This window comes from Caloenas nicobarica, chromosome Z (assembly GCF_036013445.1).
Source record: "Caloenas nicobarica isolate bCalNic1 chromosome Z, bCalNic1.hap1, whole genome shotgun sequence".
Taxonomy (NCBI): Eukaryota; Metazoa; Chordata; class Aves; order Columbiformes; family Columbidae; genus Caloenas; species Caloenas nicobarica.
This window is the reverse complement of record NC_088284.1, coordinates 24,812,171-24,836,994: the sequence shown is the minus strand read 5'-3', so window position 1 is coordinate 24,836,994 and position 24,824 is coordinate 24,812,171. Positions and strand designations below refer to the sequence as shown.

The window sequence follows — 24,824 nt, the reverse complement described above, 5'->3', positions numbered from 1 at the left end:
AAGGGTCTTCTGCTCTGTTCAGAGGCTTCAATTTCTGTGTGTTGAATTACACTTCTCTCCCTCAAATATGAATGGAAATGAATGGAAAATATCTGCAGCTTTTAATAAAATAATCCTGAGGGAGCTGTTAGGTGGGTTGATAAAAAAAATGCCAAGTTAAAAAGCATTGTTGTGGTGTCTTGTTTTGTGTTTTACTTTTTTTTCATGCGCTGTTCCTCTTTTTCACCTGTTTAGATACTAGGCTTTTGCAAGGCACTGAGCCCTAAAGTAAGCCTTTGTTATATTCCTTAAGATTTTTTTCTCTCTAGTAACTAAAGAGCTTGCACTGTGCTGAGAGCTGGGACACAGCAAAGTTGTGGCCCTCAGCTGCTGTTGACATTGTTCATTCAATACAGCTCCATCTAAGCAGCCTCCCAATATTTCAGGGGGACAAATGCGTCTCGGAGGGGGACCCAGGCTGTGTGACCTGTGCAAAATTATTTGCTGAAATCTGCACTGCACAGCAATCCACAACAAAAGGAAGTTGCTCGAGTGTGCAAACACACTTTAATGAATGCAGCACCTACTTTTTCCAATGGTCATAAGATATTTTGTTAGAAGATTTTCTGCTCTTCCTCCTGTCGAGAAGACAATGTATGCATTTGAAAGCAGCTCTGGTCTATAGCAATAATGTTGTATTGCTGTCAATAAGGTTTGGATTATTAATCTCTTGGGTCCCACACTGAACTGTGGAACAGATGAATTCAATATGCCACAAACTTTCTCAACAGAAAATTGACTATTGATGCATATGTAGACAGCTTGCAATGTAGCGACTTGGAAATGGAGCAGCATTTAAGCCAAAGCTGGCGTAAGTCCTTTTGCTCCTGCCATCTCTGGGTACTCATTTTAGTGGAGTCTGAGATTCCACCACTGATTCTGCTCTTGTTTTGCGAGCTTGGAAGGCACTGTTTCTTCAAATTTAAGGTTCCCAAAATATGGGATATTTTTTCCATTTTAGAATTCAACCTCCAGTCTGCATGCTTCTAATGAAAGGCAAGTTATCAGTCATTTAGGGTAGCAACAATGTATTTTTTTCCTTTTTCACATAGTTATATTTGTGTAAAATACCTAACAGCATTCGAAATAATAATACCACTTCGACCTTTCCAATCCAAAATTTCCAATAACAAAATAATAAATTTAACAAAGCAAAAGCTAAAACTTTCAAAAGATACAAGTTAATATCAACCCATATAATTAAAGTGAGCTCATAGGCAGTGAAAAAAATAGTACACTCACTGAATTAATAACCAGTCCCACAAATGTCTGCATATTTTATGAGCTGCAGATGTGCACTTATACTTTAAACATACCCACATAAAAGTACAACATAGTTTGTCATATATTTGCTGTGTTTTCATGACAAAACCAGCTCTACTGAGAAAGAGGACTTCTTTAAAAGGAATTACAAAATGCATCTTGAGACATCCTTATGCATTTTATATGATACTGTATATGCAAAATACTGTTTTAATTCCAGTATCTCTGTTTTGAACTAGTTGTGTAACCATTTCAGATAAACACAACATTGAATTCTGGTTTTACTGTTCATCTAAGTGTTTTTAAAAAGATCACTGCAGAAAAATTTTACTCCAATATGTGTAAAAGCACGGCATAACCTTTAGATGTCGTTGAGATTAGCAAAAGTCAAGAAACTGCTTCAGACACAGTTTAATTCTTCGAAGATTGTTTTAACTTTGAAGAGAGTTCTCAAAATAGTGCCCAAATGCACAGTACTTGTTGAACAAATTCTGATTTATTGAAAGTAAACATTTACATTGGCTAGAATGTTATAACTGTTACAAAGCTGGATAAAAGAGGCTTAAATAGCAATAGAAAGCAAGTGCAGTAAAAAGTGAATAGAGAAAATATTTGGCCTTAGTGATTTTCTGGCAGTATTTACATTATGTACATTTTGTCAAATATTTGTAGTAACTCTAAGGCACCATAGGCTAAATAGCAGGCTGCAGTACTATTTTGTGCACAGAATTTAATAAATTTATTCAGAGAAAAAAAGGCTGTAGAGTTAAAACAAACATAGGCATATTTTATGTTTACATAAAGGAGTGGCTGCTTCTTAAAATTCAAAGATACAATACATACTGGGTAAATTAAAAAATTATTTTTAGTACATTAAATTATATTGAATGAGTCTGTATAAGGACTATTTTTACTGACTTGCTGGTACATGTTTAATGTAATCTATTCTTCAGCAGGTTTTTCACAGGCTAGATATGTTCAGCTAAAAACTACTTGAATTTATTTTTTTTCTTACAAAAGTCTTATACCTAGTATGTATACAAAATCCCAATGCAAAGGGTAATGGGTAGTAATTTACATCGTAGCTATTCTGCGGCAGACTCAAACTTAGCAGAAGCAACACAATCAAAATGCTACAAAACAGCAGCTCAAGGTATTTTATAGTCCCCATTGGTGTTGGTGGCTGGCAGGCAAGGTACAGAACTGCCACTCGGGAACAGACAGAGGAGCTCTGTGCTTTCGGACCTGGCGTTTCCAACCCCAAATCCGGGAATTCAAACTATTGGCAACATCCTCGTGCATTTCATAGGACACCGTGCGCACAGAACACCACTGTGCTTGGAGTAAATCTTCCCTTTTTTTATTTATCCCCTTATGAATTACAAATCCCCCTCCACTCCTGAGCTTTTTGCGGAATAAATTTAATTATTGTCACAGTCCTGGCTGACTAGACTCAAGATCCTTTCTGAACAGCCTTCAGCCCTACACGTATTTTACTGCTCTGCAAACAAAAGACCTTGCTCAGTTTAGTCAACAGGCTCATCTTTCACCTTGAGGTAGTGTCTGTAACAAAATTGTGCAGGACACCCAATGAATGCCTTGGTGTTCACAAATGAAGCGCTGCAGGCCCCTGCGTGCCCCAAGGGACAAGCGGCCGTGTGGCCAATGCCAGCTGAGCCCTGCAGCACTGCCACCGTGCTGCCCACAGCACTGCCACCACGCTGCCACCGTGCTGCCCACAGCACTGCCACCACGCTGCCCACAGCACTGCCACCACGCTGCCACCGTGCTGCCCACAGCACTGCCACCACGCTGCCACCACACTGCCCACAGCACTGCCACCATGCTGCCACCACGCTGCCCAGAGCACTGCCACCATGCTGCCACCGTGCTGCCCACAGCACTGCCACCATGCTGCCACCATGCTGCCCACAGCACTGCCACCACGCTGCCACCACGCTGCCCACAGCACTGCCACCACGCTGCCACCGTGCTGCCCACAGCACTGCCACCATGCTGCCACCGTGCTGCCCACAGCACTGCCATCATGCTGCCCACAGCACTGGCAGGTAGCGGAGATGCCACCCAGTGCTTGCAAGAGCCTTGCAAAGCTCAGCTCCCTCTGCTGGGACCCTCGCAGCCTGTTCTGCACCGTGTCCCCCTCCACCCCCCACGGCTGCTGTCCTGCCATCACGAAGCCCAGGAGAAGCCGAGACCTGATACCTCTTGACTGGGGCTACAGGTCAGGAGACAAGCGAGCACCTGCACACTGACCCTGCTGCAATGCGCCCTCGCCTCAGCAGCTCCTAAAAAAACTTACCATGAGAGCGAGGAGTGACTAGTACAAAAAACATCTACGCTTGTTCAAAAGCCTGATCCTCAGCACTTCCAATGGCTGCTGGGCACAGTGCAGGATCAGGCCCCAAACCTCTCCGTTGTGAAAATGCTAAGATTAGAGACCGCTTTTGCTCCCAAAGCACAACCTTCCTGTCAGCAATGGCTCATAGTCTTTGTATCTGACTTACATTTTCTAGAGCCAAGAAATCCATCTAAATTAATACAATGCTTAAGTAACTAGATACTGGTTTTATATTTGTCCAGGGATTTTTAAGTGTTTCCTTTTAAACCATGAATCTCCACATTCAGTTGTCTCTCTTTCTTGTGTGTGTGTATTTGGTTTTTTTTTTTCACTTTGTACTTGTCTATGTTGGAAGTATGCTAATTATTTCCATGGCAGGTAGTGGTTTAGAAGCAAAGTATGATCTAAGCACAAAGTCTTCATTTGGAGTGATCTTATATTTGTATTAATGAGAGCATAATCTTAGCATTATTCATCAGAAGCATTTCTCAGTACCAACGGCTATAATATTAAAATTATACAGCATCCATAACAGTTTTTCAAGGGCTTTAGAGAAAAATACAAGCATAAACAATTCCAGTGTCATCAACTAGTTCCTGTAAAATATTAAGCAGAATATTATACAAACTGGTCATTTTATAATAAGTAATACGGAGCCAAAGGCTCACGTGATCAAAACAATGTAGCACTGCTGAAGAAAATACAGCTATGCTGATTCATATAACAGGAGAAGATAAATTGCTTAACCCTTTGAATGTTAAATATCTGCCTGAATCTCAAACATCTTTTAGGATTCTTTTCTCAATGGTTAAAATATTCAGAAGTATAAATATGGCAATTCATAATTAGGGTGCAACACTACAGTAAATATAATTTTTCTGTCATACCATCCCCATTTGAGGGCTTGTAATTTGTTGTGGGATGTAAGAAAATGTTAGAAAGTTCTTTCACAATAATTCCCTCTGTTGCTCTGTGCTGGAGATGGTCACAGATCGATAGCTATGGCTTTATTGAGATTTCTACCAGGAGAGATAGTAGAGCCTTGGGCTCTATTTTTTGTCATTAAAAGCTATATGTGAAAAGCCTACATCTTTACAGTGGGAGTTACAAAGATTAATCTATCAACAATACATGTGCATGATAACAGAGGAAGAGAAATGCACGGGCTTTATGGAAAATGTAGGGCCTTTGCTCAGATGACCCTGGCTTTTTATTTTTCATCCCCTGGAATTCATGTAAATGTGGGCATTTGGAAGAATTTGGCAATATGCAACTTCCACCCTTGGACAAAATAATGAAGGAAAAATCCTCCAAAGAAAATCTCATCCTTTGGCTTTTTCATTTCAGTTCATGGTGATAAAGTCTTTGTTTCAGCTTTGAAGTTTGCTATAGAAGGGCTATTTATTTTTGAGTAACAGACCTCAAAAGAACCTCCCTCTTTCCCCTCAGCTTTTAAAACCTCCAAGAATTAAAACTTTGTTAAATGATCTGAAGACTAACATTCACCTAAAGATAACAACGTAACACCTTAGAAGAATTTTCTCATTAATATTTTGGCTAAAGAAAAAAGTGACAGTAGCAAGTTAAGTGACAGTGTAGTAAGTAAATTTTAGTTTAATTCATTTGCTGTTTGTGTGTGACACTGGGCCTGTTTCCTTGCACTGTCCACTACACAGTGACACCTTTCCAGGTGGCCCAGCTGCCCTGGGCACGGTGCTGCCCCGTCCCTCCTTGGACTGTTTCCCCACAGTGCAGCTTCATTCTCCCACTCCCTTTTCCTGCTCTACACTATGTGGGAGCTGAGCTGCTAACACCAACTCTTAGTAATTAGGTGGCTCCTCTTTTTAAAAATTTTTTTAAAAATTATTTTTAATTTATTTTCCTACCAGCAACCCCCTCGTTCCTTCAGAACTTTCTCCCTGAAGGCTTCTGCCCTCTCCCACTGCTTTGTAATGTCTGCACTCATCACATTCTGCCTTGTATTCTTGGCCACCCTTCTCCCTCGTGCCTAAGCCACTTGCCTCAGCGGGTAATGCCCTGAAGTGGGCACCTTACAACAGCAAGGCCTCCATGTACCTTAGAGCCCTGCTTTCCTCCACACTGTCCCTTCCTCCTGCTCATCTATTTAAAATAAACCTCTGAGCAGTCTTAAAATTTGGCAGAGATGTGTTCTCCCTCATCTTTCCAGGTGTTGTACTTACGATGGCATCATGCATGGCCAGTATCATGACCCACCATGTAAACCAAGGCTGTCACTGCCATAGCTACATTCCAGGTTTCTTCCTTCAAGGAGTTCACTTGTGACACTGCTGCAGCTTGAGGGGATGGGGAAGATGACTGCTTACTTGGCTTCTCCAGTTCACTCAAGGCCACCTTTATTTTCTCCTAGTTTTTTGAGGGGGCTTCCCAGGGTGGTGGACTATCAGCCGAGCAAGTCAGTGTAGGATATCTTTGTGGACTTGCTTCCTAGTTTCTGTTTGTTCTGCAAAACAAAGTGATTCAAGACACATACAGCATGGCAAATTATGGAGACGGTCATTCTGGGGCTTCAGCTCCACTTCTGAATTATGCTGACTTTCTGCAGTTACACAACCTAAAGCAGACCTTACACAGACAGATAAATTTCAGGAATCTTCTTTGTTTCAAGAAGTTAACCTGTGCCTCAACAAAAAAGATAACAATTAGAGTAGTGATTCTCAAGTTATGAATCCGCCAAATGGCGGTGAAAGTCAACAGAAATTCAATAGCAAAATGGGGACTTGCAAATAAGGTTTGCTTTACAAATCTGGGTGTGAACCCAGAAAAACTGAAGTCCCCAGCAAATTAGTCTGGAATGCTAAAATACATCTCCAAGTATGAGCTCCTAGGCCAAATAACACTATTTTACTTGAAGGGTACTTTAACTGCAGCAAGTAATAAGGGAGTGTAAGTTGAACTAGAAAGCAGGAATCATCCATTACAGCACATGTAATGCAGTTCTGTTTAAAAGAAACAAACACGTCTGTGCTCTGTTGTGCTGTCATTTGGCTTTTCAGTACCTTTATTATGAAAATAACATAATAGGGGATTCAGTCTATTTTGCCTTCTGAGTTGGACTATAATAGTTGCACATATTGGTCAGTTGAACTGCTCTCCATATTCAAGGGTGTGGCTGATGCTTCAGGATAGCTACTGTGAGGGCCGCCAAGGGACATGCTTTATGCCTTGGAGACTGGGCCCCTCCCTACCTGGGTTGCCATCATGCCCACTTGGAAAAAACAGTTGCTAATTTAAAGGGCAGAGAGATTTGAATTGGCTTGTTTTCCCTCAGGAATAAATTGATAAAAATATTTCACCAAGAGAAAAGCAGTAAAATTTTGCATTTGTTTGTATTTTCTGATGTACCAACAATCAACTCAATCATGTAAAAGCCTTAATTCAGCACATACTTTTATATATGTGGCTAAATTTAAGCACAGAGCAGTTTCACGGAAATTAAAATGAAAACATTAAAGAACATTGTTGATCTAAAGAAACTATAAAATCTAGTATATAAAAAACAAATTTGTAAAAAGGAAGTTAGCAGCTTCAGGATTTCCAGATGTTTGCTAGGCTTCTGTAATTAAAAAAATGCAGTTGAGCTGCTTAATGGATAAGATAGTGTTTCCAGAGAAGATAAAGAAAACTAGACATATACCCTCACATTAGTTACTTTTTCCTTTCTTTCACTCACTAAAAAAAAATAAATTGTTTTAACCTTTGACTCTAAATCCTACCTCCATTTCTGTAAAATAAAATGAATCAAAGATAGCTGCAGGTAAGCAACCTCTTTAATTTGAGATTTTGCAGACAACCTTTTATTGTGATAAATACGAGAATATTTTACTGATTGCAAAGTATCCTGCATAATACAGGTGCTCTGCTGTAAAATCTTCCCCCTCACTTATAATTCAGTCATTCTAGATTTAAAATACCAGTATACAGTACTAAAACCTCCAGCTGAAGTTTAATATAAAAATATCAGCACAAAACTCCTTTTTAAAGTCTGTTTATTGTGAGCAACCCAAATGTCTGTTTAATTATTATTAGTTGTAGTATATTAATAGCCTTTGCACCCCTACAATTGCTAATTCATACCATCTCAGGTATTTTGATGAGATAAGAAACACTAAGTAAGAAAACAGTAAGTATTCAAAGGGTTAATTTGCTTAGAATAATAATAATAAATTAGTTTTTTGCATCTTCTTCAGTTCAAAATCCAGCTTTGAGACTGAGGAAGGCTTCCATATCACATTTATTTAAGAGTGGTCCTTTTAACCAGTAGCGGTTTGATTGCCAATGACTCGAAGAATCTCTTTATGAATGCTTGGTTCCTGTGTATTTATGCTTGTATCACCCACTTGACCATCTTCATAACTAAAAGAAAAAAGGTACAGAACATAAAATCAAATTAGTGTTTTATTGATCTACCTAAAAACATCCAAAACTCTGCTTCATTTGATAATTAAGAGTGCTTATTCTATGTGTTAACACGTCATAGGTGAGAGGGAAAATGTTTATGTCATAGTCAGGAAGTCTTTAATGAATTCCTCATCTTTAGCATATAAAGCCAAATGGAAATGATATTTTACGATACATGGATAGACTACATCATGATGAGGTAATGTTATAGAGTGTGAAAAATTACTATCTCTCCATTCATTTATTCTAAACCAAAACATCTACTAAACCTTTGTAATTAGCTTATTCATACATTTCCTAACAAAAGTATAGAGACAGATAAAAAATGAAGTGATACTTTGAAGAATTAGGAAGAAACATCTTCTGCCTACTTCAGTTACAACTATTGGAGTACACATGGGGGAAAAGGTCTATGATGAACAGAAGTTCAATGTTAAAAGAAACTTTGTACTCACACAAAGAAAAATCTTGTACACACATGATCCGTGTTGGGAACTACCCATATCTCTCCATGTTTGTGCAGATCGGATGAAGTTATCACTATCAAGGAAAAAATAAATTTCACAGTGATGAAAACATGCCTGGAAAATACTGCTTTAAAAGATTTGCTTTTTTTATACACTTTAAATAGCCTTCTGGGAATGTGAAGTTTTCCACTGCATGTCTGTGGTGTGGGGTAGACTCTGAATTGGCTGCTAGTACAAACAGGGAGATGAACTTGATTCTTGTTTCCAGAATATGTTATATTTTCCAGAAAACACAGATGCTTGGTGTATGGGACCCAGCTGCTAACTGCAATGAAAAATTGTATTTATTAAAAACTGATTTTAAATGGCCATAGGGCTGTTAAGGAGGATCTGAGTCAACTAGTCAGCCTTTGGAACAAAGCTATTTGTGTTTGATGATTGCTGAGCCAAAAATAAGACATTAAAGACAAAGCTGAGATATGACAAATTTGGGATTTGCACTACTACAAAATATTAAAAAAAAATAAGCATAGCAATTACGACTCAAGGGGATCACAAAGCTTGCCAAAACTTGCTCAATGTTTAGAAAACAGCAATGTATTTGATGATAGGTTGTTTAGTAGCAGAATGAGGACAACATAGGAAAGAAACCTTTTTATTGCTAGGTAGAAGCTACACCATCAATCCGTATTTGAAAATATTTCTATAAATGGATTTGAATAGCATTCTTCTGGACAAGTTGTCCAGCTGTGGGATGAGCAGGTTCACGGTGTGGTGGGTAAAGAACTGGCTGAAGGGCAGAGCTCAAAGGGCTGTAGTGAATGTGGCTACATCTGCTGGTGACTGGTCACCAGAGGTGTTCCTCAGGGCTCTATTCTAGGGCCAGTGCTGTTCAATATATTTATAAATGATCTGGATGCAGGAGTTGAATGCACCATTAGCAACTTTGCTGATGACACCAAATCGGGAGGTGTTGTTGACTCTCTTGAGGGAGAAGAGGCCTTGCAGAGGGATCTCAGTAGATGGGAGCACTGGGCAGTCATGAAATTTAACAAGTCCAAATGTCAGATTCTGCACCTAGGACAGAGTAACACCGAGCACAAGTAGAGCTTGGGAGAGGAGTGGCTGTAGAGCAGCCCTGCAGAAAGGGATCTGGGGATGCTGGTCAACAGCAGCTCAACACGATCAGCAGCATGTGCCCTGGAAGCCAAGAGGGCAAACCGCATCCTGGGGTTCATCAAACATGGTATGACCAGCCAGTCAGGAGAGGCGATTGTCCTGCTGCATTCAGTGTTGGCGTGGCCTCACCTTGGGTACTGTGAGCAGCTCTGGGCCCGACAACTGAAGGAGGTTGTGAAGGTTCTTGAATGCATCCAGAAGAGGGCAACAAAGCTGGTGAAAAGGCTGAAAGAATGTCCTGTGAGGAGCGGCTGAGGACTTCGGGCTTGTCTAGTTTGGGGAAAAGGAGGCTGAGGGGCGACCTCGTTGCTCCCTACAGCTTCCTGAGGAGGGGAGGTGGAGAGCAGGGTGCTGAGATCATTTTCCTGCTATCCAGTGACAGGACGCATGGGAATGTTTCAAAACTGCACCTGGAGAGGTTTAGATTGGACATTAGGAAGCATTTCTTTAGCAAGAGGGTGGTCAAACACTGGAAGAGGCTTCCTGGAGAGGTGGATGATGGCCCAAGCCTGTCAGTGTTTAAGAGGCACTTGGACAATGCCCTCAATAACATGCTTCAACCTTTGATCAGCCTGGAATTGGTCAGGCGGTTGGACTAAATGACCATTGTAGGTCCCTTCCAACTGCAACAGTTGATTCTATTCTAGTCTAGCCTAGTCTAATCTAGTCTAACATTACTATGAATAAATGCGTATTCATTTTTCATACTATTTCTTCCATCAAATGTAATTTTAAACAAATATTTATATCTTGTAATTAATTTTATTTAAAATCTAGATAGACCACCTTCCCTTAACATTTCTTTTCACAGAAAAATGAAGTGAATATGAATGATCTAAAATACATTTTATCAAATATTCAAAATTCACCCTTGTAACATCAATAATCCATGAATAAATGTGAAGAAAGAATGACATGAATGAAAAGTCCTGGTGAAAGATGTAATTTTTATTTGGAAAATTTGGACATTAAAGACCAAGCAAACTATAGTAAACTTTAGATTCACTTCATATCTTCTGAAAGTTTTAGAACTAAACTTATGTATTTTTCTGTCCGGATCAAACTGCATTTTCATGTTGACTGACATCTCCTTAATCATATTAAATACTTCACTTGAATATTTGATAAAATATATATATTAAAAAGTAGCATATATAGCTTCAAGCTTCCATTTTGAAACAACGTATTTTCCACTGTCTGTCTTAATTTTTACTTTTAAAAATAAATACATACTCCAAATGAAGGGCAAACTGCGTTTAATACAATTTCTTTTGGTTTGGCCAGTGAGGCTAGTTACCAATTACTGGTACAATTCTTACTCAAACTTCATAATTCTTTGTTCTCAAAACCTGCTGAGGTTTCATTAGTTCTGAAAAGAACAGTCAAGTCTTTCAAGAATGACCGTACTCATGTGCCCTGGATTTTAACTTCACAGACTTCTGAAGCAGTCAGATAGAACAGACTGGTTACAATATGAATAGTGAAAAATTATTTGGAAATTCAATAGGAAAGCTGTTCTTTTCTGACTTTTAGGTGTTTGATGCATTTGTCAAGAGCTAGCAAGAAGTTAGTGTTTCAAATAACGAATTACAGAATCACAGAATCATTTCAGTTGGAAGAGACCCTCAGGATCATAGAGTCCAACCATAACCTAACTCTAGCACTAAACCATGTCCCTAAGAACCTCATCTATATGACTTTTAAACACCTCCAGGGATGGTGATTCCACCACTGCCCTGGGCAGCCTGTTCCAGTGCCCGACAACCCTTTTCGTGAATAATTTTTTCCCATTATCCAATCTAAACCTCTCCTGGTACAAACTGAGGTCATTTCCTCTTGTCCCATCACTTGCTACTTGGGAGAAGAGACCAGCACTCTCCATGCTACAACCTCCTTTCAGGTAGTTGTAGACAGTGATAAGGTCTCCCCTCAGCCTGCTTTTCTCCAGGCTGAACAGCCCCCGTTCCCTCAGCCGCTCTTCATCAGACTTGTGCTCCAGGCCCCTCACCAGCCCTCCTCTGTACTCTCTGTAGTTCTTCAATGTCCTTATGGTGAGGGGCCCAAAACTGAACACAGGATTTGAGGTGGGGCCTCACTAGTGCCAAGTACAGTGGCACCATCACTTCTCTAGTCCTGCTGGCCACACTATTCCTGATACAAGCCAGGATGCTGTTGGCCTTTTTGGCCACCTGGGCACACTGCTGGCTCATGTTCCGCCGCTGTCAATCAACACCCCCAGATCCCTCTCTGCCAGGCAGCTTTCCAGCCACTCTTCCCCGAGCCTGTAGCGCTGCCTGGGGTTGTTGTGAACCAAGTGCAGGACCCAGCACTTGGCCTTGTTAAACCTCCTATAATTGGCCTCAGCCCAACAATCCAGCCGGTCCAGATCCCTCTGTATGGCCTTCCTACCCTCCAGCAGATCAACACTCCCAAAGGCCATGACTTGGGTTATCCTGATGGCTTATTAATATAAACACATTTGAAACACAGACCAGATGATCAGTTCGCTATGTGCATATGGTTATTTCATGAAAATTCTGCATGTGTTACAGGTTTTGTTTGAAGAGGGAAATGTTCCGAACTGGAATATAAAGTCAGCTATTAAGCAAGTATTTGCACACCTACTAGTAGTCTCTTACCTAAAAACAACCAATACTGGAACTAAAGGTCTCGCTGATTTGCATCCAGTAACATTGTGTCCATGACTAAAACAATTTTTCAAGGGCATTCAGCTTACCTTCACATAAGGCTATGCATTTTAAGTTACGGCTTTGCAAAAATTGTGACTGTTGTCCTTTCTTCTGTGACTGAGATGTAAAAACATGAGAAAACTGGATTAGTGCAGTAACACAAACTGAGTGAAAAAGTAACAAAGGAGAGGGCTTCTATTTTCAGTGGTTTATTAATGAACAAAGAGGCAGTCTTTATAAAATGCTTCTATTGTATTTCTAAATGTAACAGAATTTCTAAAAACATTATGCTATTTGTTTGGTTCATTGTAAGAGGGATTTGAACACCTTTATCCAGAAAGAAAAGTTCCTAACTATTACAGAATTAATAATATTATTAGAAATACGAGAATGTTACTGATAAATTGATAGCAGAAAAAAAAAAATTCATTTGATCACCAATTCTTTGGTCACTACTCTAATATTTTACTGGCTGTACCATTTCTGAGGGCTTCTGCTGTTACATACCAATCTCTCTCCAAAGCCAGATTATTCTGTAATTTCTAGGTGTTAACTATGGAGACATACATAAGGTTTCTTTCTCAAAATTTAGCCCTACACACAAATCCTATGAGTTTGCTTTAGAAGAATTGTAATGGTTTAATATGCAAAAATAATGAAAAAAGAATCTGACTTGCTATAAATGAAGTGCTACTCATTCTCCAGTAATAACTACTCGCAATTCCTTTTGCATCATTCTTCTGCAAGCCTAAAACTCAGAAAGCAAGGGCCTGCTAAGGGTCATAATGCAATCTGTATTTCATTTTCATTCTCTTTTCAAATTATTCTGCTTGGAAAAGAAAGGCACAAGACGAGCACCATATTCCACAAATTGTTACTAAACCCAATTGGGCTGTATTTGATGTTTGCAGTCTCTGAAGTTGTAAATTTCTTTAATAAAATAAAACTGTTAGCTTTCACAAAATGTATATTACCTCCTTTTCAGCTATCAAGTTCCCAAGTAAAAAATCATAGACCTTCCTAGAGATGGCCGATGTACTGTACCTGTGATGTATTACTGCCCTTACTGCCTGAAGCTGGTTCATCTTTAGCTGACACCTTCTGCTGCTTCTTGTTCATCCCTAGGAATATTAAAGCCATGTAAGACTCCCTGGCACACAAATACTATAACAAAAGTTAATTGTGGAGAATGAAACAGGTAGCACAGTGGGAATCACAGTCCTTTGCATGGCACCCAAAAAGCTAGTTAACTTTGTCACAGAATATTTCAATTTAATCCTGCAAATTACCAGTACATCCACAGGTACTGCAAAGACCTTAGGAAAGTCAAGTTAGCATTAAGTAGGTGCAACAACAGATAAATATGAGCTTAAATGCCACTGAATTCAGCTCAGGAATGCTCCGAGGTGGTTGCTTAACAGAGTTGCATGTCAATATGTCTTGAGTCTAACTGACCCTTATTCAGGCTGAAGCAACAGTCTGATTTACTGCAGGTGGGAATTGTAAAAGAAATAACTTCAGATATTAACATTTAACACTTTATTTAGACTTATTGAAAGTAATTAATTTTTAGGAGTAGTTAATTTGCTTAAAGTTTCAAAGTCTGCCTTGGTCTAATTAATTTATCTACACGTGAAAGTATTAAATTATTTGTCAGCCACACTGGATCCAATTTCCGTCTCAGAAATCCAAACACGTACATTTGTGCCCTAGATCATGTTGGTTTATATAAAACTCCTGTATTGCATGCTACTACAGGCTTCCTTGCCTTTCCAGTATCCCATATTTCTTGGCAGTTTGCAAACACAGACTGAATTATGGGGAAGTTTAACTCTTTGAAGGAACAGGGAGTACATTGCTCCTCTGTGCTTTTTATTGACATCAAGTATTATATACTGCCTGGGAACACAGGCCTCCTTTCTGGAGGAGACTGGATGGAAAGGACCAAGAAAGGTAGAGAGACGAGAAAAAACACATTGAAACTGACAAAGCAGTGCTGTCCAAATAGAAGGGCATTTTGTTAGATAATGAAACTGCACCCTGCACTTTTAGTGAGTCCTAAAAAGCCTCCATACTTGTATAATCCCTGAAAAACTAGAAGTGCCTTTAGAGATAATTGATACTGAAATTCAAAAAATAGTAGCAAAAAATGCTGAGCTCTTAAAATGAATTTTGCCATTACCTAAAAATACTGAAAATCAGAAAGCATAAATAAAACTATCAGAAATATAATATCTACTTGCACACAAACATACTTTCAACTATACCAGTGCTTTCATATGTGAGGAAATCGCAAATACAACATACCTAAAAGAAAAAGTCACCATATTTTAAAATCTCTGAAGTTTCTTAATATACACATTGGTGTATGTTGTTTCTATTATGCTTCTATCTATGATTTAATTCTTATAAGGAAAACTCTGCATGACTCACTTTTGGATTTACTAGTGGGACAAATCATGTTCCCTCCTTTTATCATGCTAAAACAAACACACTATCCTGTACACTCTATGTAATCCTGACATGGTGATACTGAGGAATAATCTTAAATATACACAGTTGAACGTGCCTACTGATGAGCTTTTGTCAGATCAGGTTGTAAAAGCCCATGAATCTATAGATAGTGTTAAGATGGACTTAGGCAGATACTGACAAAAAATCACAAATCTGGATTTCTACTGCATAGTCAAGACCTGCTCCATTACACACAGCGTCGAGTATTAGCTACTATTTATTTCAAGTACAGTTTCAAGATACTCAGCACCTTGGAAAATGATACCTGCTATTTAATAAGGGAATTTAGATTTTATCTTTTTTAATAACTAAATTTTGGTCAACAAAGATAAAATTTAATACAGCATTGTAAAGAGTGAAGCTGATAAGAAAAGTAGTAGACTAAGACTAAGATACCCCTCTATATTTCTCCAGCTTTAGAGTGATTTATAAATATCACCTGAGTAACCAAATGATATGCTTGACAATGGACTAAGGTAGATGCCACTTCCAAACATTGCACCATGGAGCTGAAAAAGAGCAGAATGATTGCTTAACATTAATTTGGTTATCTAGACAAACGAATATTAATGCTAATGGGTCACAATGTAGATAAGCATTGGCCCCATAGTGCCCCAATTTATTGCCCAGTAATAAATAGTGTTCAAAGAAGTCTTTAAAAAAATCATGCCGCTAATATACAACTAAAATACCGGACATTCTGGAAACAGGCCCAAACATAATTTTACATCAGATTTATATAAAAAATTGCATTTTCTGTTTTCAAATCTAACATTACCGTAGAGGATGCCTACAGAGGGTGCTTCTGTACATGCCTGAATACATCTCAGCCTTAACAAGGATGAGCAAGCTCAACTTGTGTCTCACATGAAAATCTTGACAGGTAGCACAGCCTAAGCCTGCCTCTGTGGATCACAAGCAGCAGCAGCTGCTTTTGTTTTCTTTAAGGTAAGAAATGAAGAAACGGTGATGACACTGGTCATGTACTATAGAAAAATGTAGTCAATAGTTTGGCTTGAGTACTGGAGCAATGGGTTTAATCAAGCTTTTGTCTGAGCCAATTCAGGCATGCACATTCTATCACTGCAGGACTGTGCTTTAGCCACAGAGCTACCAGCTATCTGAAAAGAACAGAGGAAAGGGAAGACTCTTCTTCACCGTCACTGTTCCATGTCATGAAGCTTGCCCTAAGCAACAAAAGTGAGGACTTTATATTAGCCCTGCAGTCATTTTCTTGTCTGGGAAGGGGGAAGTATCTGTTTCACTTCGTCACCAGGGACTGACTGTATTATGTGGAAAAGCCATTAAAGAAAACACACCAAGTGTGTTGGAACACAAATGAGCACCCAGTGTATCTCCTGTCCAAGTTGATGTTATGACCACTGCGCTTCAGAGTCATGTTCACCCTTATTTCTTTCCTCTGATCCAATGATGTTTACATTGTCCCTGCAATCGGCCCAAGCTATCACAGGAGTGTGCAAATATGTTTTTACTCCTTCAGAGACTACAGTGTGGTATAGGATCTTTGGTGAACAGATATTTTTCCTTACTGGTTGGTACTAGGGTAAATAGGATGAACTGGGCTCAGTATATACCTTAGGTGTGTGAGAGATCTAAGATGATGACTTTTACAAAATATGGCTTTACTGCTTCCTCCTGTTCCCAGTATCTCAACCCTCAACAAAAAATAAGCATAAACAAAGAGCATTACGTCAGTGAATTTTGGTGTGTACCTGTTTTCATGGGTAAGCCTTTTCCAGAGGTACTAATAAAAGCACCCAAACTACTAAGAGGAACAGTAGAGATTTCCACTTTCTTTTTTTCAGTGTCTTCGGTACCCCAATCCTTAGTCAGCACCCTGCGATCCTCCTCCAAGGTATCATGGACTCAGCTCTGGGGAAGAGCTGTCAAAACTCTGATGCTAAAATATTCTGAGCTACAGCTCCCCCGTCCCTGTGGCACTGCTTACTTTGCTCTGCAATAGTGGTCTCCTGATAATTCAGTCTAAGAAAATGAAAGGAAGTTTGCAATAGCTCCCTCCTGGCCAGTACACTCATATTTCCATTCCCAGGGAAACGAGGGGAGAAGAGAAGATGCTGTAAAGCCAGTTCCTGTAAATCTTGGATCCGACAACATGGTGACAGTTTATGTAGCTCTAAATTTTAATTCTAAAACCGACTTAGTGCAGTACCGAGCTAAGCCTCCTGGAGGTGCTGCTCTGCAATGTAAAATTGAAACACTGATTCCAGTAATGGGATTTTCTAGCCATTTTAGTAAACATATTATTTCATTTTAATTGTATCAGAAAAGTATCTTTTCGATCAAACAAGAGGGTACCTGAAATCAACCCTTTTTTCTACCTATATGACTACAAGAACCACACTCCCTGAAAACTTGTCTAAGACAGTATGTAATCAAGCATGCACAGGTTAGCCAAAGTCTGTTTAGTTTACCATTTACCTGCAGCCTTGTATTGGAAGCAACAACTAAGCCATTCCTCAGGATGGAATGCCAATTTTCAATGTGTGAACCACTGAAAAAACAAAAAAGAAAGCATGAAAATCCACAGTGTAAAATGCAAAATGAAATCAGTAATCCTTTAAAACAATAAATTCACAGCTGTAAACCTCAAATGGTAAGAACAAAAAAATAGCATGGCATTTTGATGATCTTTGATTAATATGAATATATGTACTTACTGAAATGCAAAGGTACTTCCATAGAGATTTTTAGCAGCTCGGAAATTTGATTCTTTGGCTGGTGGACTGCTGAGAAGTAGGAACTGGTGGGGAGTGTGCATAAACTTTAGTTGCTGTAAAATATAACAGTCCACAAGTGAAAAGAAGTCGATTAACACAAAAGCATTGTATTTCCATAATAGCAGTCCTTAAGAAACCATGCTGTTTCGCACGACACGTCTGCATCTAAATAACTACATGAACTAAGTTGAAATTAGTCTCATTACCCTAGTTTTAACCTGAAATCAAACAGTAAAAATGTTTTTCAGTTTATGAAACATATGGAAGTTTCTGAAACAGATTTCAGCCTAATATGGCTCTAGTAAAGTCATTAAATTGGACAATTGCATTATGGTTTTCTGATCAGAGAGAGCTGGCTTTGAATTAAGGTTCAGATTTGAAAGGCTGCAGATTACCATGCCCTTAACCAGAGGATCAGAGACACACACACTCAGAAGTGATTCTCTAAAATTCAAGAACTACACTCTTTTTAAGGTGCACTCATATGTGGATCTCCTGGCACACCATTTTTGTGTGCACTGCTTTCTGAACAATTCTGTATCAATATTCTGTATGGTAACAAATAGTGAAGTTATTCTCACCCAATCTCAGATGACCACAAGGGAGGCACTTGTATTTGAGCTACTCACCTCAAATAGGCTTTTTTCTGAGCATTATTCCTTCACCTATTTTAGATATTCGCAACATGATTCTGTGAGTCATAACCTGAAACTGCCTATTTATCTCTTTTGTCTATTAATGCAGTCTACGTGATTAGTCTGAATGTAGACGCATACATTTGGGTAGGAGACTCCCACCTAAAATGCTAATACAAGTCATGAGAAATGAGAAAATAATAAGGAACTCACAGACACTTACCCTGTTCACTGGTAGCTTCACAATATGTGATCTATTACTAGAAATAACCCTAAAATAAGAAACAATTAAATGTATTAGACATGGTAACCAAACAGAACTTTTCTTCTTAAAAATGTGTTATGAGTGGCCACCACAAAGCACCCATCTACAGGCCTTTGAACCTATTAATATCAGATGAAAGTAGACCAAATCTTCACTAGAAAATGAGATCAGAGGCTGTACAAATAAGATTCTTTCCAGTATTTTCAGAGGGCCCGAATGAGGTTCAGAAACAGTCCAGAAACAACTGCATTCACAAATGTCAACCCTGATGTTAATTCTTAGTGTGAGCTTATACCAAATTACACTGGTGAAGTGATTATTCATTAAACTTGGTAGTTTAACAATTATCATCTCATGTGAGTCAATTTTGTACCATTGTAGAAGAGGATGTGCAAGTGGGTCTTGTTTATCCATCTGCTTCTTTATTTCCAAGTAAGGTGCCTAGAAAAGAGTAATTATATTCTTTATTTCTAGTTGAAATCATAAGGTTAAATTTTATATGTCACATTGTCCATGATTTCATCTATTAAAACAAATACATGCGACTCGTTATTAAGCTTAAATCACAGTTTTAATGACATTTAGCATTGTAGAGTTATAAATGTGTTTTGACAACAGCAAGAATTAATACAGCAATTATATACCCCGGAGTAAAATAAGAAGCATATAATTAACACGAAAATGAGTATATTGTAGTAAACGTTGGTGATCTCAGGGAGAACAGCAGAAGGCATCTATTTATGTTCATCTCTTGGATTAAGAAATTGGACTGGAACTTCACAAAATTAAGTCTCTCAAAATATCTCAAAATAACCTTCTCCATCTTTTTCAATTGTTTCGTGGTATAAACCAGTAAAGTAAAATACTGTATGAGCTTATAATCTCTTTGAAAACCTTTATTGATTTCAATCACAGTGCAAAGCAACCCTTTCAAACTCTTCAGTTCAAGAATTATATTAACATTTCGAAAAAAAAGTAAAATGGTGGTTATTTTTCTTTCTAAAAGACATTATTTTAGCTAATAGAAATACTTGATTTTCTAAATTTTTACAAGATATTAGACGAAGTAACAAAAATGTGAATTTTAATTTAGAATTTATTTTACTCCCCTCTATATACCTTGTTCTTCATTCTAGAATCCTAACATATTCTATGAATACATATATAGTAGATTTATAAACGGTTGTGAGGATACATTTATACAGTAGCTGGAAAAGCAAGGTACATGGTAGAGACTTAAATAACCAGTTATAATCAGCGGGGCTGTTTGGGAAAGGAAGTGCAACAATAAATATATCAGATTCTGTCTCTCTGTAAATATTGAGAAATCCTGTGGTAGTAACCCCAAGAGACCTGACCTTCCAAGTCTCCAACCATACTTAGCTGATTAAGTGTTTTGGTATAATAGAAATAAAGCTATCATTCAGAACACTGCCACAAAATCAATTTATTTTGCTTTCGAAATAAAAGACCCAATTTGGCTTTGATATTTCCAGAAATGCAGCAGTTGCTGATTATCTCATTGCAATGTCCATTCTGCTGTTACTCTCTCTTACTTAAACTCAAAAAAAATCTGAATTCTACTTCATTACTTTTATTTGGCTGCCATTATGGATACTCTAGGTTTGATATTTTTAACACACATTTTAATATGATTGCAGCTCTATAGAAAAGAGATAATACTATAGGCTTCATCACCCATCCTAGGCAAGTAATATAAATATCCTCCTAGTTCTAGAAATATCAACTTATTTAAAGATTTCTAAACTTACCTGTGTCATCTCTCTAATAGAAGTGATACTATCCAATGCTTTCATGACTCGGTCATAATTCTTCTTCTGATGTAGCATAAAATAAGCACATAAATTAAAAGAAGGTTAGTTTTTGGCTCTACAAAAACCTGAGTTCTAGGACGAATGTTCAGTAAACCAATCCTTTCAAACATTTCTAACCAATAGCTTCCTTCCAGCTCACACATAGACTTTCTCATTCATAGCCCAGGAAAATTCTCTGAAAAAAATGTTATGATGTTTTTTCTTTGAATTTCACTGGAATCTACAACACATTCAAAAATTAGCTCACTTTTTCAACAAATATTTGTAACTAAACACAGGTTTTGACAGTTATTTGGACAGCATGCTATTAAGTTAAATAATGCAGTGACTAAATAGATTTTAAATAAACAGATGTGTTTACTTTGCTAACAGCTCTATAAAACATCAGAGGTCCTCCAGTTGTCCCTCTGCCTCACCCTGATCTTTGCCTACCTTCTGCTTGGTAACCGCTATCAGATGGCTCCACCTTTTCTGAGGGGACGCCCTTAACAGGCCGTGCTTCACAACCTCCACGTGTCACATCACCTTCAGGAGCTTCACTGTTCTCCATCTTCGGGTCTCACCAACTTCTGGCCATGGGCTTTCACCTTGCCCATGCTGGCAAGAAGCTGGGAGGAGGTGGTGTGGGCCCTGCCAGCCCAGAGGCTCTGTCCATTTCTCTTCTGGTGTGATGCTCTTCATACTCCCCCACCTGTTTCAAACTCACGCCTTGCCCAGCCACCAGATTAGCTGTGTCCTCATCATCCCCCTTCCAACCACTTCCTGGCAAGTCTTTATTGCTACAGAACACACTTGCCCCTTCCTGAGGAAGAACCACTGCTAACTGGCCTTTGTTCAGAAAAAGTTATATGCATCCCAGTGCAGGATGCAAATGCAAAGTTCTCATTTATGCCCTTGGGGAGAGCTCAAGTGAGATGTAAGAGCTCGCAGCTTCTCAAAGGCTTCCCCGAGAGGCAGCATTTGCAGCCTGAGGAGCAAGTAGTGCAAACGGAATGCTTTACTTCAAAATGGATGCTTGTACAAAACTCAACTATCATGTCAATGTTTGATAAAATTACATTTAAGGACATAATTGTTTGCAAAGGGAAAATGAGATGACAGCAATAACCACTTCAAGAATAAAAAGATGGACTGGAAATCCCCCTGTTTACATGGCCTACACCTCCCGAAGTCCAGTGTTCTCCATGTGTCCAATAGGTACACTGAGAAAAAGACACTAAGAATATAAAATTTTGCATCTAGTCTAAAAGAATTTATTCGGTTTAACACAACTTTGAATGTAACTTACAGTTTATATTCAATTACCTTCTCAGAGACAATTTTAAAAAGCTACAAAATTCTGAAAACAGTCACACACTTGTGCTATATTCTGGAGCTGTAACTCTTACAGTAAAGGAGACTCCTCCAGAAGGAGGTTTTGCTTTGCAATCTCATACATGACTAAAAGCAAGCTATGACATAATGAAAGATAACTACTTACCCTGGGGTTAAAGGCCAGCATCTGAGGATCATTAGGATCAACTACAGAAGGATATGGCTCAAAAATGACAACTTTCCTAGGTGACTCTAATGCAGACCGACACATAGATACTAACAGATCAACCACCTAGGGACAAAGAAAAATATTTATACAATATATGTACTTTTATATTGTATCTTCCAGTCTGCCTTTTTTTCGCACATTGTATTAACACCATATTTCATTGTTACCTGTATTACCTAAACTGTGTTATCCACAGGACATAGTTTAGGACTCAAATTTCTCCACTGACTGCAACAGGCTTTGGGTTTAGCCCTGGTGTATTATTCCAGGTGCACAAATAGGACCAGTATCTGGTTCTAAATGTATTATCATGTCAAAGAAACTGCTTGCGGTCTTGCTTTCTCTTGTGCGCATGTGCTAATTCCTGGATTAAATTAATTCTCTAGAGGAATGAAGTTGTGCTGGGTCTGTGTACCTCCGTACAGCAGATGCCAGTGAAAAATGGTGCTCAGGAATGAGGAAGGGTTTGTGAATCTGTACCACTGCCTGCTGCTCTCCTGAAGACTTGTAAACATTGCTTCTGCTAAAGCCAGAACAGTGCAGTGCTTTAACAGTCATTTGCACAGCTCACACTGGGAGATCCTCCTTCCTCCATCCTATTGTACAGAATTGCAACATGGCTTTGAATATCTATGATTTCCAAGATCTCACCATAAGATCATGCATACAATCTGTACACAGGCATGTATCCACATAGGCACATATACAACTTAGCAACAGATTTAATTGTTTCAAAATTCTTAATTTAGAGGTTAAAAATAGAGTACAACATCACAAAACAGAGAAAGTGCAGCTTTCTGGCAGCTGTGAAACCTAAATCCAGACCATAATGAAATCCAAAGTTGCTACATAGAAATGTAGCTCCAAATTAGCTCATTTCCCCGTTTTCTTCTGTGCCTTCTGAAAACATTCCTGTGTGAAAACAAACTTTTCCATGAAATAAAGAAAAAGCTGAGATGAGTCATACTTAGTAGGCATCCCTGGTTCCTCCCACAACTCCACACAGATCAGATCTCATCTCACAGCTCAAGCTGTTCTAGAAGTTATTATATATCTGCCATTGTATCTCATCATTTGGAGGAAAAAAAATATGGTCCTTTAGAGAAGCAGAATGAAAATAAGAATCATGATGAAAGGGAAAACGAGCTGTGCTGCAGTGAGTCATACTGTTACTATTCTCCTCCTCTGCTTCTTTAGCATGAATGGACAATTTTCTCCATCAGTTTAAAAATATCCTGTTAGTTCCAGTTATGAAACATCTCACATATATTGAAAAATGAAGTTATTTAAATAATTATTCATTCCTCCACGGTGCTCTGATTTCTTTCCAGTTCATAATACCTGTAAGCGTGATGAATATTTCAAAACAGGGCATCTGCATTAGCATTTGCAAAGGAGACCAGGAGTCTGAGTACACAGCCAGGTCAGGCAACGGGCCTGCAACTGTGAAAATGTATTACCATAAAATTGAGCCTGAGTGCATACACTCTGCTCCTCACAAGAACTTCTTCACCTCCAGTTGCAAAGCATTACTAGGGAAGAGTTGTTTGAGTACCCAAATCTCTTAACACAGTGTCTCAAAGTAGTTTTGCTTCATGATTTGCACAATAGGACTTTGTCTTAAAATTGGCACGGTTCTTCTTAGAAGACCATCCCAAAGCCCTCCTTCAAACCAACTGCTGACTTCTATATTGTTTCTTACTGTGATAACTGCGTGTTGCTCTGACATGGGGGAAAATGTGCATAGATTAGGCTTAGTTAAACCCCTAATTTACCCTGAGGTCATTGTTCTAAACTAACAGAAGGCAGAGCAACTTAAACCAGCAGGTAAGTCTAATACAAACAAAATACAAACTTGTGTGTGCATTCCTTGGTAATAGGAAGTGCTGTGGATCTAGTAAATGTCCTTATAGCTGGGCCTGAACTCCTCCTCCTAAACAGTAGGTACTGAAGTGCATACGTTAGGATTAACACATTTTCAAGGATGACAAGACAACACTTGCTAATGACAATTCCCTCTTATGACATGAGTCTCTCAGACGCTCTTACAGGGAGTCTGAACTATCAACAAATCAGGCATTTAATTTTCAGGCATTTTGACTAAACGACTGCAATAAGGCAAGGTGAGTTTGGGCCTGAAAGTTCTAGAAAGTACAGTCAATCATTTTTAAAGAGGAGTCATCAGAATACCGGGAGTGACAAAGTATACCTTAGCAAACTAGCTGAAAGCACAGTAGAAAAAAACAGGATGTGATTTCTAATAATGGGAACCTATATTTAGGCTCCTTCACTACACAAAATAACTTGGAGGAAGATTCATTTGACAAAATGTAGAGATTCACAATGCAAACACCTACCTCTGATTAGTCAGCTTAGACTCTATAATCAATGTAGGAAATATCCTCTGTGATGGTAGTCTATGCTGTGATTCACACTATCCTAAACTAAAGTCAAAAATAGCTCAGATTAATCAAACCCCGAAAGTATTGAATTTTTCTGCAGATAGGAGTGTGAACTCAACCAAATCAGATGTAGTGAGCTGAGTGCAATGCTATCATTAGAGTGAGACTTCGCAAAATTTAGTCATCTAGGTCCAATAAGACCATTGACAAAACCTTTTATCTTTTTTAAGCACTGTTTAGGTTGTAATCATTCAGAACTCTATGTTAAAGCTCTGTAGATGTAGAGGTACTCTAGAGATCTAAAGCAAGCTCCGCATATGCCTGCAACAGTGGTATCTATATAAAACACAGAGTGAGAGCTAACCAGGACCAGCTCTCCTGTCAGCTGTATTTAAAAAGAGAAGCAAGAAATCAGTTTTTGTACCTAATGTACA

The 24,824-nt window shown here is 38.7% G+C and overlaps 1 protein-coding gene across 2 annotated transcripts in view; it reads right to left on the bottom strand.

Moving 5' to 3' along the window:
• Window positions 1-7,953: 7,953 nt before the first annotated feature.
• The window catches only part of PARP8 (poly(ADP-ribose) polymerase family member 8), a 119,524-nt gene continuing 102,653 nt past the window's right edge, over window positions 7,954-24,824 (bottom strand). The window contains exons 16-26 of one of the 2 annotated variants that reach the window (XM_065655993.1): window positions 21,926-22,051; window positions 20,383-20,448; window positions 18,984-19,051; window positions 18,569-18,617; window positions 17,651-17,763; window positions 17,412-17,484; window positions 15,391-15,460; window positions 13,482-13,558; window positions 12,485-12,554; window positions 8,557-8,641; window positions 7,954-8,056 (exon numbers count right to left, since the gene is read on the bottom strand). In XM_065655993.1, the coding sequence (XP_065512065.1) occupies window positions 7,954-8,056; window positions 8,557-8,641; window positions 12,485-12,554; window positions 13,482-13,558; window positions 15,391-15,460; window positions 17,412-17,484; window positions 17,651-17,763; window positions 18,569-18,617; window positions 18,984-19,051; window positions 20,383-20,448; window positions 21,926-22,051 (900 nt within the window). The remainder of the gene's footprint in view (window positions 8,057-8,556; window positions 8,642-12,484; window positions 12,555-13,481; window positions 13,559-15,390; window positions 15,461-17,411; window positions 17,485-17,650; window positions 17,764-18,568; window positions 18,618-18,983; window positions 19,052-20,382; window positions 20,449-21,925; window positions 22,052-24,824) is intronic. The other variant, XM_065655994.1, reaches the window with a different exon arrangement.